This window comes from Archocentrus centrarchus, chromosome 17, assembly GCF_007364275.1.
Source record: "Archocentrus centrarchus isolate MPI-CPG fArcCen1 chromosome 17, fArcCen1, whole genome shotgun sequence".
Lineage (NCBI taxonomy): Eukaryota > Metazoa > Chordata > Actinopteri > Cichliformes > Cichlidae > Archocentrus > Archocentrus centrarchus.
In genome coordinates, this window is record NC_044362.1 from 11,056,476 (window position 1) to 11,069,647 (window position 13,172).

At 43.3% G+C, this 13,172-nt stretch overlaps 1 protein-coding gene across 1 annotated transcript in view; it reads left to right on the forward strand.

Annotated features, from left to right (window-relative positions):
• ephb3a (eph receptor B3a) overlaps positions 1-9,704 on the forward strand; it is a 35,517-nt gene extending 25,813 nt beyond the window's left edge. The window contains exons 12-15 of the mRNA XM_030752705.1: positions 1,230-1,445; positions 1,769-1,918; positions 4,653-4,846; positions 7,950-9,704. Of these exons, the coding sequence (XP_030608565.1) occupies positions 1,230-1,445; positions 1,769-1,918; positions 4,653-4,846; positions 7,950-8,061 (672 nt within the window). The 3' untranslated portion in view covers positions 8,062-9,704. The remainder of the gene's footprint in view (positions 1-1,229; positions 1,446-1,768; positions 1,919-4,652; positions 4,847-7,949) is intronic.
• The last annotated feature ends 3,468 nt before the right edge of the window (positions 9,705-13,172 follow it).

Below are 13,172 nucleotides of genomic sequence, written 5' to 3' on the forward strand. Positions count from 1 at the left end.
GTCCTGCTCTAACAAGGGAACTATAGAGTTAACCCACACACACACACATATGCACAAACTGTCCAAGTGTGTCACCCGCAGAAGAGCTTCGGGCCACACCCCCACACCCCCCCAGACATGTGGACATATGCACATGTAGAAGCTTTATAGAAACATAGAAATAACACACATGCACACACGCCACCGTGGCTTTGAAGGCCTGCTATGAATCATGGCTGTTTATACATCCATCCATCCCAGCTTGTTTGCCTGTCAGACCTCATTGGAGTGTGCAGACTACAAGGCAGGATGTTTATGGTTTTGTGATGGCACGCCCCGCGTTCTTTGCTTTCTCATCACGGAGCCAAAGACGGAATTGATTATGTCGAAAATTGTTTTTTATTCCCCCCCCCCCCTGCTTGTATTACATATTCAGGTCATGGGAGAAAACCTCCCACCGTAGCTTCGTTCAATTTTGCAGAAATTTCAAATCATTTTTTAACTGTTTAATTGATTAGTTTTAGTTCAGCTCCCACACATCAGGGTACACGAGCCTTTGCAAGTCGGGAGTGCTGATGTATTGCGATCTCGAGTGTGTGACACGCGTCACAAATGTGGAGAATTGTAAATTAAACCCTGAAAGCCCTCATCGAAGATTACTTTCATGCTTCTCAAATGTTGCACAAGAGGGCAAATTTCTGCATATCTAGGACTTTACATTTTTTTGCAAATGATCTTGGAGCAACATGACAGTGATTTTGTTGACAGGCTGATTTTATTCTCATGTCAGTAGGCAAAGAAAATGAAAACAAAGCCATGTGCAGCTTGTACTTGCAACCAGTTTGCCAGTCAGAGAATGGCAACATATACCTACAGTGGTCTGGTTTCGATTTCAGTGTTGCAGCTCCCATTATTTTATTGTTGTGTTGAGTCAATGCTGAGCCTTAACAGCTTTAGTACGACAGTAAAGAGTCTAATTAATCAGCTAATTGGACAGCATGCATGAAAAGGTCAGCTGTCAGTGACTGTCAGGAGGAGCCATGAAGCACAATGACAGATGTCATGTTTATGTGGCCTCAGTGACTGATCTGCTGCCTCTGGTTCTCTTCTTATCTCCTGTACTCTTCCCTATCATCTGTTTCAACACATCTTTTCTCTTTCTCATTTTCCACTCCCTGTTCATTAACCGCCTCCTCTTCTGCACCCTCCCTGCCTCCGTCTCTGGCTGTGTGTGGGGGTTTTTTTTGCAGCTGAACGACGGCCGCTTCACAATGACGCAGCTGGTCGGGATGCTGCGTGGCATCGCTGCGGGCATGAAGTACCTGTCAGACATGAACTATGTTCACCGAGACCTCGCCGCCCGAAATATCCTGGTCAACAGCAACTTGGTCTGCAAGGTCTCTGACTTTGGCCTGTCCCGCTTTCTGGACGACACCTCTGCTGACCCCACTTACACAAGCTCCCTGGTCAGTGAAATCCGTGCGAATGTGTGCGCGTCTGCGTGCTGTCTCTGCTCCTCTGTGTTTGTGTACACTGCGCACGTTTAATTGAGCATCTTAATTTGATCCCCTTCACTTGTTTTACATGTACATATAAATGCATGTGTGACTTTTCACGTGTGCCAATATTTACGCTGGCGCGCGAGACCATCTGTGAAATTTGCATTCGCATTTTTCTGCATTTGTATGCTGCTGCTTGTGTCTGTGCTTCTAAGACTGGAGTATCTTCCAGAGAGCTGGTACCATCCCCCCCTCTCCCTCTCTGTGTGTGTGTTTGTGTGTGTCTGCAGGGTGGTAAGATTCCCATTCGGTGGACAGCACCAGAGGCCATTGCCTTCAGGAAGTTCACCTCCGCCAGTGACGTATGGAGCTACGGCATCGTCATGTGGGAGGTGGTCTCCTATGGAGAGCGGCCATACTGGGACATGAGCAACCAGGATGTAAGTCACCATGAAAGTCTCATGAGCAAACCTATATCTATGTACTGAAAATGCATGGAGGGAGTTTCATGTCTAAGTTTAGGGCCAGCTGAGAGTTTCTCTGAGCTGCTGTGGCTTTGATTTCCAGCGTGACATGTTGGACTTGGGCCTGTTCTGCTGTCTTTATCTCCTCACTGCAGATGCTGGTGCAGCTGTGTGCCTGTGTTCTAGTTTTTACCACCTTATTTACGGCCCTAGCCTGCCCACCCTCTACAAATCCATACTGCAAAGCCTCCCTCCTCACATACACAAAGGCATACTCAGTAAAGGATTTTTTTTTTTTCCCCTCTTCTTCTTTACGTGCGTTGTTACCTGTAGGCTATCTGCACTGCACAGACACTGTAACTGCAGCAGTGAGCTCGTAGGAAAGAAAAAATAAATCTCTTGGTTCCTCCTCCCTGAACAAAGTACTGAAGCAATGTGTATATGTATGTACTCCACTTTACTCTCTGAGGAATATCTGCTCTGTATTGAGCTTCAAAAAGAGACTTGTAACGCTGATAGCAATAAAGCAAAAAAAAGGAGCAGAAATGAAAAATGGCAGTAATGTATGTATAACTTTCACAACAAAACCCACATCCAGTAATGAAAGCATCAAAGTAGAAGCCCACTATTGTTCCCAATAGCCTTTGTGCCACAGTCATCGCTCAATAAGCAACAGAGTCAACAAATACGAGATATAAACAGAGGTACTCGCAGACTAGAAGCACGACATAAAAATCAAAGGACAAGCGGCAGGAGACGAGAAGCACTGCAGAAATGTTTTATTGTTCCCAAATGGCATTTTTTTATTGTTGTGGGGAGTTAAAACCCATACGCAGCTTATGGAGGCAAATGCAGTTGCTAGGCGAAATCACATCCATGAGCCAACGTGTTCTTCCTCCAGTTATTGTTTCTCCTATCAATCACGGCAGTTTCAAAGTGACAAATTTGAGAATATTGTTTTTATAGTTTTTGTGAAGATGCCGAAACAAAGATTGGAATGTGTGACAGCATGAGCTGAGGAACTCTCTAATGCAGGAGATAATACAGGAACTGCCGATTTATTCCCACACCACAAAAACAAAGGCCAAACAAGAATGATTCAGATCCAAATGGTAACACTCTGTAGCGGTGCCGCATGAAATTTGCCTAAATCCTTAGGCCCAATCTTCTGGGTTGATATTTAGCATAGCAAATTTGAAATGTAATCTTAATTTGAATACCTTCATTGTTTGAGCCAGGCTGGTTACGTCGCTCTTAAGATGGAAATGATTATGGACTTCTGTTCTCAGAGTGAAACAGGTTTACAATAATCAATAAGACGGCCGTAAAATGTGTATAAATGTATAGATCTGCTTTGTTTTCAGAGGATGAATTGTAAGGATTTCAGTGACCGCTCATCTTTTCTGCTAATGCGATCATGAGATTCACTTTTTTGGTTCTGAGTAAAAAATATCCTGAAAACTCGAGGATGGATTTCCATGAAATTACTTACAGATATATGGAGGATAAAGAATAATCGATTTCTTAAACAAATGATCAAATACTTGCAAAACTAATAACAGTCCTATCTCTGTTTATCAGCCTAAATCTGATAAGCATTATGACAGCGTCTTTGTTAAGATATGTCTCGTAGTGTGCTTCTGTAGTTTTGTTGACTCAAATTCAAACACAGCGAGTAATGCACTCATTGAAAATGGGTTCTGCAGCTATTAGCATAAGCTGCTGCATTTTGGAGACATTTGCAACTTGTCGAGCCTCCGACCGTACTTTTTTTTTTTTTTTACATCAAAAGTGATAATTCAGCATGCACATCATCAAACCAAGTATCTTAGCGTACTATAATAATCGTCTGTGAGGATCTTAGCATATGTAGGTATGTCTGTATGTACCCAATTTCCTCCTTAACAGGCGGGTCAACATGAACAAAGCTTTGCACAGTCAGTCACACACAGAGATCATTAACATCTATATGTTCATCGTACATCATCTGTATATAACTTCATGGTCACAAAAATTTGTATCCACAACAGAATTTTGTTCAAGTCTCCACTAAATATGAAACGAATCATTTGAAAAAGCACTGCAGGCCTTGCAATACCCACCTGTCGGATGGGTGTTCGCTAGTAACAAAAACAACCATTATTAGCTAACTTGCTAGCTAGCATTGGTATTAACTATCTAGCTAGCTCTTGTTTTGCCATCAGTAGCGTTGACGTACCCTCCTACTGGCTGAAAATTAGTTGTGGTCCCTTTGCTTCCAGTTTAAAGCTAAAATGGTGGATGAAAAATGTGTGCTTAGCTTTTTCATCATTGTATGTTTAATGTTGCTGTTGTCAGGGTTGATGGAGCATAGACTTTATGGCTATTATTATAATGACGCTAGCATTTAAGTCCACTGTGCCAAAGTACAGCCTTAAGCTGCGTTCACACAGGAAGCAGTTTGCCTCAATGTGGCAACCGGAGACCACAGGAAGTCAGTGACATTTGGCAAGTTCACAGGACTACAGGTGAAAAACAAAGTGGGTGGGTCCCAGGATTAACTACCAATGAGAGTGCAGGATACTGGACATTGTAAGTACATTAGAGGGTTACCATTCCATCCATTAGCAACAAATTCAGCTTCAAGTGAAACGCTCCCTGTGTGGACACAGCCTTACAGAGCTGTTAGCGTGGGTGAGACCGTTGTTGACAATGATTTCCTGTCCCTCAGGTAATGACAGCAGTAGAACAGGACTACCGGCTGCCCCCACCCATGGACTGTCCCATGGTGCTGCACCAGCTGATGTTGGAGTGCTGGATGAAGGAGAGAAACCTGAGGCCCAAATTCTCTCGGATCGTCAGCACTTTGGATAAGCTGCTCCGCAACGCCGCCAGTCTCAAGGTGGTGACCAGTACCTACTCAGGGTGAGCGTACAGTTAGTAATTCCATCATTTGTCAGACAAAGATACTTTTTTTTTTTTTTTTTTTTTTTTGTCGCTTTCAAAACTACAAAACAGAGTCAGTGATGTACAGTAAATCAAACAACCAATGCGATTAAAGTGCAGAGTTTCAGCTTTAATTCAAGGGGTTTAACAAAAGTATTTGCACTGTGAAGCACTGTCCTATCAGTTTTGCAGCATTTGGCTGAGTCTGAGCAGAAAGCATAGCTCTGTACACTTCACAATTCATCCTGCTGCTTCTATCAGCAGTCACATCATCAATAAACACGAGTAACCCGGTTCCACTGGCAGCCATACACGCTCATGCCAAAACACTGTCTCCATGTCTGACAGATAATGTGGTATGCTTCAGATCATGAGCTGTTTCTCTCCTTCTCCATACTTTTCTCTTCCCATCGTTTTTTTTTCCAGACCTGTGCAGGTTCTTTGAGATGTTCTCTGGCAAAGTCTAATCCGGCCTTCTTGTTCTTGCTCCTTCTTTTTATTCCTTGTTTCTGTTCTCGTTCCTTCTTTTTAAGAAAGTACCAGCCGTTTTTTTTCCCTTGCTTGCACCAACTGACTCTTAAAATTTCAGTGAAAAGGTATAAAATTCAAATTTCATATGTTGAATTAACTTCATTTATATCTGTTTCATTTGTTAGGAAATAACAAGGCAGCAGGCCTCACCTGGCTCTAGAACTGCGTGTCAGTCAATAGTTTAATTACATTTGAGCCTCTAAAAATGGGGGTTGTGTGTAAAAATGTCTGTTATTTCTGAACAGTTAATGTAAAACTTTAGTAAACTCCCCTGAATTAAAGCTGCAAGTCTGCACTTTGATTTGATTTCATATCTACTGTGTAAGAAAAGTGCAGTTAATTTTTCTCTTCCATCCAGAGCTCCATAATGTGGGGAAATCTGTTATAATCACAGGCTTTGATTACCTTGTTGGAAGGGTGTGGGTAGAGGGTGTTTCAGACACTCTTCCACCATCCAACAAGCACTTTGAGAGATACTGAGTTTCCTCTTTTTTTTCTAACTAAAGATCAATGTCTTCAGCTGAAGTTAATGTTAAAGTAGATGAAGAGAAGTTGCAAAGTGGATGGAAAGTGTTGCTTTTAGAAAAGTGTTGCGTCTCAGTCCTTTATAGAAAGAGCAAAGCACTTCACTGTCACCACCTTGGCAAGTTTGCCGCGAGATTTAGCAACTCTTCAGAGAAACCTGCTGAATTTACTTTTCTTCATAGCTGCAGAAAAGAAAAAAAAAATGAGAGTTGGTCTGCAAATCTGTTTAACATTGTAATTCAACTTCTGTCCATTTTTCTGAGGCTTCTCAGGTCACAGCAGCAGCCAGAGTTTACAGTAAATGCAGAAGCAGGGACTCTAATTAGAAATGATACCAGCTGTGTTGTGGCAGTCTTGGCACCTGCTGTAACTGAGGCATAAAATGCTTTTGAGGTTTTTCTACAATAATAGCAGAAATAGTGCAAACACAAGAAAGCAATGATGCAATTCCTTCTCTTTCACCTTGTGTGAAATTGTCCTCTGTATTGCATATGACGGCTGTGAAGTGCAGGATGAAGACTGGTGCAGAGATGAGCACCGCTGTGCCTCTGGGTTGTGGGAATGAGATGTCACAGTAAAAAAATTATGGCTGGCCTAAGGAAAGGCACAACAAGGTTCATGCTTGTTGGGTTCGGTTTGTTTTATGCTTTCGGGTGACTTGGGAGGATGCCTCTGAGCTCGGAGGGCTTTGCTGCCAGACAGACGTCTGCTCCTTTTCTCTGACATTTCCCGTGGACGTGTAAAAGTTGACTTATTCGTAGGTGCCCATCCTCGGTCTCTCGATGAGTTGTTTTCAGTGTTGACTTTTGATAGCCCTGCCACTGTATGATTAGTACTTGTTTAAGATATCCCTTTAAGTGACGTATAATGAAACAAGCACACATCCTCAAGTCTGTCTCTGACGTTGGCGATGGCACCCCGTTTCAGACAGTCACATAAGGCAGAATTCATACGCAGAGTATCTGGGTCTGATGCCAGCTCCTTGGCTCACAGTTTCACTCCAACACCGAGCCCCAAGGGCGATTCTTATGCCAGGATTTGGGCTCAGCGAAGCTAATTGTGTGTGGAAATGTAATGGCTGACCTCGGTTTAATTCCCTCTATACTTGGCTGGATGCTGGAATGTAGGTGATAGGACAGACAGCAGCCAGGGCTGCTGATGTGGAAAAGCAGGAGGTGATGAAGTGTGAGTAATAAGGGAGATTGAGGAGAAGCTAAAAGAGAGGAATGTGTTTAATTAGGTTGCTAATGAGCTTTTTAATGCATCAGGGGAGGGCGCACCCAATGCTGTGATGAGCGAATAGGAAAGCAATGGGTGTGTATGTGTGTGTGTGCATGCATGTTATGCTGTTGTTGTGTGCAGATGACATGCCAATGATTAATTTATGGCCTCATCTGTATGCAGCAGTGAGAGATAGATGGAGAAGGAGCAGGAGGAAGAGGAGGAGAGAGAACGGATCATGTTGTCAGAGCATGATTTAGAGAGCGTCGCCCGTGTTTGCGTGCACGCGTGAGGCGTCGAACGCTCGCTGCTGCTCACCTGCCATTGGCTGCTCAATGATGTCGGGGCAGATAGCGGAGGGAGAGAGAGGATATGAGATGCAGCGCTATCTGTGGAGTATCTTCTGCCACGAGGGCCTTAAAAACAAGGACACTGGCCGAGGAACAAAGGACACTCGGAGGCTGCGGGGCTTTTTCCAAGATAGCCAAGAAATATGTTGAACTTTTATTAAAACTGGAAATGTGATGAATAGATTTGGCTTGGCATTTGAGTTGGATGTTGTTTATAGCAGATGAAGCTCCGGATCAGCAATTTTGAGCTTATTCTCCTGGTGCTGTAATTTTATTGTCTACAACCAGGAGATTTAAGTGTATAGACTCTGCAGAATTTAGCTACACTGACACCAGGATGGATTAGACCTTTATCCACTTTCAGTGAGAGCACTTAGCGGACTGATAATGAGTTGCACCTTTTGTTTAAAGTGGCTGTGAACTTGCTGCTGACCTGTGTGTCTTTGTGTTGGCAGGGACCTGCTGCGGCTGGGAGGAACGCTGCCGGGACACAACAGGAAGAGTCCGGACAACAGTCAGGAAATCATTCGGCAACAGATGAGCCAAACTCTCCCGATCAGGGTGTGAGCTGCAAGGATACTGGACGAATTAAAAACTACCTAGAAACTCTTGACACAAAGAGCCTGATGTAAAATAAAAAAATTGAAGAAAATGAAAAGACGGAAGCTCCGGCTACGCAGTGAAAGAGGACCATTTTGGAGATTTCTTTCCCACTGGAGACTTAATGTCTGTTTAAAGAGAACTTTCCATTCCAGTGTGTGTGTTCATTACTTGACACTTGTGGATTCGTGACTATTGACATAAAGCCAGACTTCTTATTGCTCCCTCTCAGGTTGTGTTTGCATGTCTGCATGTGTTTTCTGCTGGTTGGGGATCAGTCTTTCCTTCTCTTCACCCTCAGACCGAGGACAGGGCGAGTTCACACAGATGATGCAACAGTGCCAAGATAAAGCAATCGTTTGCTTAAAACTAACTCAAAGACAGCTGTAGACCATCTATCCAATCAGTTATTCCTTTTATTTTTCTAAAAAGAAAAACCCAACCAAATGTTCTTTTATTTTGCTTTTTTTCCCTTTCTTTTTTTTGGGGAAATAAGAAAAAAAAAAAAAAAAACCGACACACTTTTCATCCGCTTCCTTCTTAAAAACCGTCTTCCACGTGTAATGGGAGATGTTACAAATCTGTACAAAGCATCCGAGTCTTCACACCGTCTCTCTGTCAGAGGAGAGATGTAACTGACACTGTGCGGGACACGTCATGTGCATGCCAAAGTGGAAACGTCTTCATGAGAAAAGTATAAATAAGGTCCTCGTTAACTGTTGCTTTGTTGGCACTTTGCTGGATGGGCTTTAACGTCCACCTTTTCTTAATCTCGTTCGACTCATAGATGCATTGTTTTGAATGCTAAGTTATTATCTATTATGGCGAAGAGGTGTTTCTTTTTGTGTTTTGATTTTTTTTTTTTAACAAGTACCTGGGCTTACCTTTTTTTTTTAATCACAATGCTTGTTTTTCCCAACGTAAGCAAAGCAGACAGACATGAATGGATGAGTGAGGAATGAGTAGCTCTGCTCGGACAGACTAATAATTACCTTTTATCACCGCTGAGCAGACGTGGTCAAGATTGAGATTTGGCCCTGTTTTTGTCCCTCCCCCCCCAAATGAAAAGCACCTGTGGTAGTGCTGTGTTGTACATTGAACTCTGGTAAAGGGTCGCAGGTCAGTGGGAATTTAAAAGGTCGTTCTCCAGATGAGAGCATCATGACCTCGATAGCGACCAGACCTGCGAACACGGATGTAAAACGAAGCCGCTCATTGGTTCATTTCTCCCCACGTGTTTTCTTCAGCACGCCGACTGTCAGCGCAGTTTCCCATTAAACAACTGCCTGTATATAATACTATATTTGTATTAGACCAACCTGCTCAGCATTTACAACTATCTGACCTGACTTTGGCCTCTCTATGACCCTCGTTTATATGCTTGTTTGTTTAATGTTGAGGAGCAAACAAATAGAGGAAATTACAGTTAAATGGTCATTAAATATCTGAAACTATATGTCACGCTGAAAGAAAATGTGTCTGTTAGGGCAGACTCTTTTCCTGTGCAAGTAAAGGTGTATTAGATTGTAAAGAAAAAAAAAATGCCAGAAAACTAGAACAAAAATAAGCATTTCTCTTTCAGTATTTTTACGATAATCATATGCAAATAAATTATTAAATGGATCTCTGGTATTCTCTTTGATTTCTCAGCGGGTTCACTAGGCCGAAGTTCCCGGTCTCCTCTCATCCAGCCGTGGGATGAAAAGAGGCGAGAAGCGAGCGCGTTTTACCACCTCAGTCGGAATATCACAGCAGCTTTGGATGGACTCATTAAGATTTAAGATTAATCAAAGCCCTGTCCACACAGCTCGCCAATTAGTGAGACCACAGGACTATTCTGGGGATTTTCAGTCTCTGTTGCTGCTGGAGAGGCTTCAAGGAGGCAAAGTTAATCTGGCTTCACACCAAATGTCAGTGTTATTTGGCTTTAATCTGTCTGCCAGGACACAAACCGGCTCTCTATACCACTGCGGATGAGTGAAGCTGTCACCTACTGTTTTTATTGACTGAGAGGAAGCTCAACTCTAAGGGGGGTGGGGGAGGTGTTCTGAGGGTTCATACTTAACCATCTCTGACTCACAGCTCAGGCTGCTCCTGCTGCTGCTGTATGATCAGCCACCAAAGGGAAGACTGGTGCCGTGTTCTCCGCATGTTCTCTAATCATCTCTGCGGCTCTCACAGGATGTGCACACAGCAGTCAGCACACAGCCCTGTGGCATTTATCAAGTGTGTCAGATTCTCAGGTAGATAAGGCTCATAAATACTTTGTGGTGGTGCCAGTGTGCTTTATGTGGATACACAAATTATATATATATATATAAATAAATGTTTGACCTTGGAGAGCACTATTGTGCACACGGGCCTGCAGAGGAGGAAGTCTGTCAGGAAAAAGATGCATTGGGGCCTGGCTTTTAATCATGCTCGCTTGCTTTTCACCACTACATCTGAGATCTGACACGGTGTCAAAAGTGAGAATTTGCATCCTGTTTATCATTAAAACCTTTGAAGTGTTTCCAGCTTTGCAGGCCGCTCCAGCTTGCAGCTCACCACATCCCTCCATCACAGCAGAGCTGCAATAATTTTCACCGCAGGATCTTAAAAGGTGAAGCAGAATGGCAGCGAAGCTAAAGGAAAGCATCTCGATATGTTGCAATATGCGCCATTTAGTGGGGAGAAATCGGCTGCAACACTTTTCTCACAGAGATTTTAATGAGCGTGCTCCGTGGAGGGGAAACTTGAGGGAGCGATGGCAGGATGACAGACAGGTTTTATTTCATGGCTGCTCGTTGCTCATCACTGACCCCGACAGTCTGCGGTTCAACATCAAATCGCTACATCACCGCAGTGATCCTGACGATTACTGTGAGATTAACACCAGCTCGGCCGCTATACTGGATGTATATAATCACACACGGGAACGCCAGCCAAGACAGGACCCACAGAAAAGAATGAAAAAAAAAAAAAGAAAGAAACACACAGACACACTACAAACACAACCGCCTCGCTAACGCACAGATCTGCTGGATTGGCAGCGATTTGTCAGATTTAGCTGCATCTACTGCTGTAGCCCTTCTGAATGCACCAGTCAGTTCTCTTCCAAGCTCAAAGCACTCATTTGCCATCCTGTCCAAAGCAAGTTTAATGCCTCCAATTACAGGGGGTCTGCAAGCAGGCAGATTTGGAGCGAGGCAGCTTGGCAGGAGAGTTTGCTACGCATCAGGGCCTTTTAACAGAGTAGTGATTTGCTGCTGCTGCTTGCTGCTGCTGGTGGTGCTGAAGCTGCCTGTGCCGGCTCATCAATGGAAAACTACCCTCTTTATGGTGAAGCGCATGCAGCACTAAGCCAAAACTGTGAGGAGAGACATGCGCGCACACACACACACACACACAAAGAAAAAAAAAGAAATCTCAAGCTTTTTAACGAGTTGTTGCTGGCTGTTTCTTCACACTCTCCGTGTGGAGGAATTTCTGCATCTCTGCACCGCAAGCACAAACGGAAATCAAAGTCTTTTCAGCAACCATTTGGATGTAAAACGGGTTCCATTTTAATTGATACTGTACTGCAGAGTGTCAAGGGTGTGAAGGGAGCAAATGAAGGAATGGGTGCAAGAGGATACGATAGCTGCAGCAAGACTGACACGTAGCACGGGATGTGGTGCGTTAATTATATATGGCAGTCAAGGGGAAACTTTTCATCTCTGAAATTTCATATTTTTACTAAAACTAGCTTTGATTTAGCTTTTTGCATTTATTATTAAAACAGATTATTATCCATAGTCCTGTTTGTATAAATCCCAGAGTGGTCGATTTAACTAATCCATGTCCATATATCTGCAATATAAATTTCAAGGGGACCTATTATGCTTTTTTCCAGGTCATTTTTTTTCATGAGCATTTACTAGAGGAGCTTTACATGATGCAACCCTTCTTCATTTTATACTGAGCCTTGGTGCAGCCCCCTCAGTTCATCCATTGTCTGAAATAATCGGGTCCTTTAAGAAGACCTTCTTCTGATTGGTTGCCTCTAGCAAACAGAAGAACAGCAGGTGGGCGGGGCGTCTGATATGACCACTGTATGCTGACATCATACAGATCCAAGAGTAGAAAAAATGTGTGAAATGGAGCATTTAGAACTGCCTGAAGTCTGTTTAACATGAGCACCCACCATTCTAAGATTATAGACAGTCAGGTTTTCAGAGGACTGAGCAGTAACTTCTTCTGATCATCTTCTGTGTGACTTTATCAGTCTGTCACATTGAAGTGGAGGAATTTTGGTCCAGTCTTCTTTGCAAAGTTGCTTCAGTTTTTTGAGGTGTCCATTTATGCACAGCTCTCTTGAGGTCCTGCCACAGCATTTCAATCAGGTTGAGGTCTGTAATTCATTGAGGTTCATTGTAGCACCTTGATTCTTTTCTTTTTCAGCCATTCTGTTGTAGATTTGCTGCTGTGCTTGGGATCACAGTCCTGATGCATGACCCAGTTTCAGCCAAGCTTTATCTGTCAAACAGATGGCCTCACATTTGAGTCTAGAATACTTTGGTATTGAGGTTTCTCACATGATGTCATGCACACATTGCTCAAGAGTTGTCTACCATAATGGATGTAATATAAGCACCACTTGCTCTGGAAAAAGGGTATTCCCCGACTTGTTGGCAGTGGTTTGTGGAGGCTGCTGGCTGTCGGTGGGTTCAAGAAAGGTGCTGCACCAAAAACCTTCTAATCATTGCTTTGCAGGTTGCCATGGCTGCCAGTAATATAACTGTAATTTTTCATTTTTGTTTTCAAAAGTTCAGTGGTAGTGCAACTTGAAAAAGGAAATGAAGAAGGTTCACATACAAAGTATTTTAAAAATGTGTTGAAGGCAAACGGTCTCAATTTCTGGTTTGTCACAATTTTCCCCGTTCCACTGCAGCTCAGAGAGTAGCTGAACAGTGTCTGTAAATAACTCCATCACTTCCATTCAAACTACAACCACAGCAATAGGATAGCTACCAAGGCAATCACAAGGACATTTTTGCCCCCAAGTTGCAGAATGCGTATTTTCTCCTAGCAACAGGGGGTTGCTGGGGGGGCTGGGG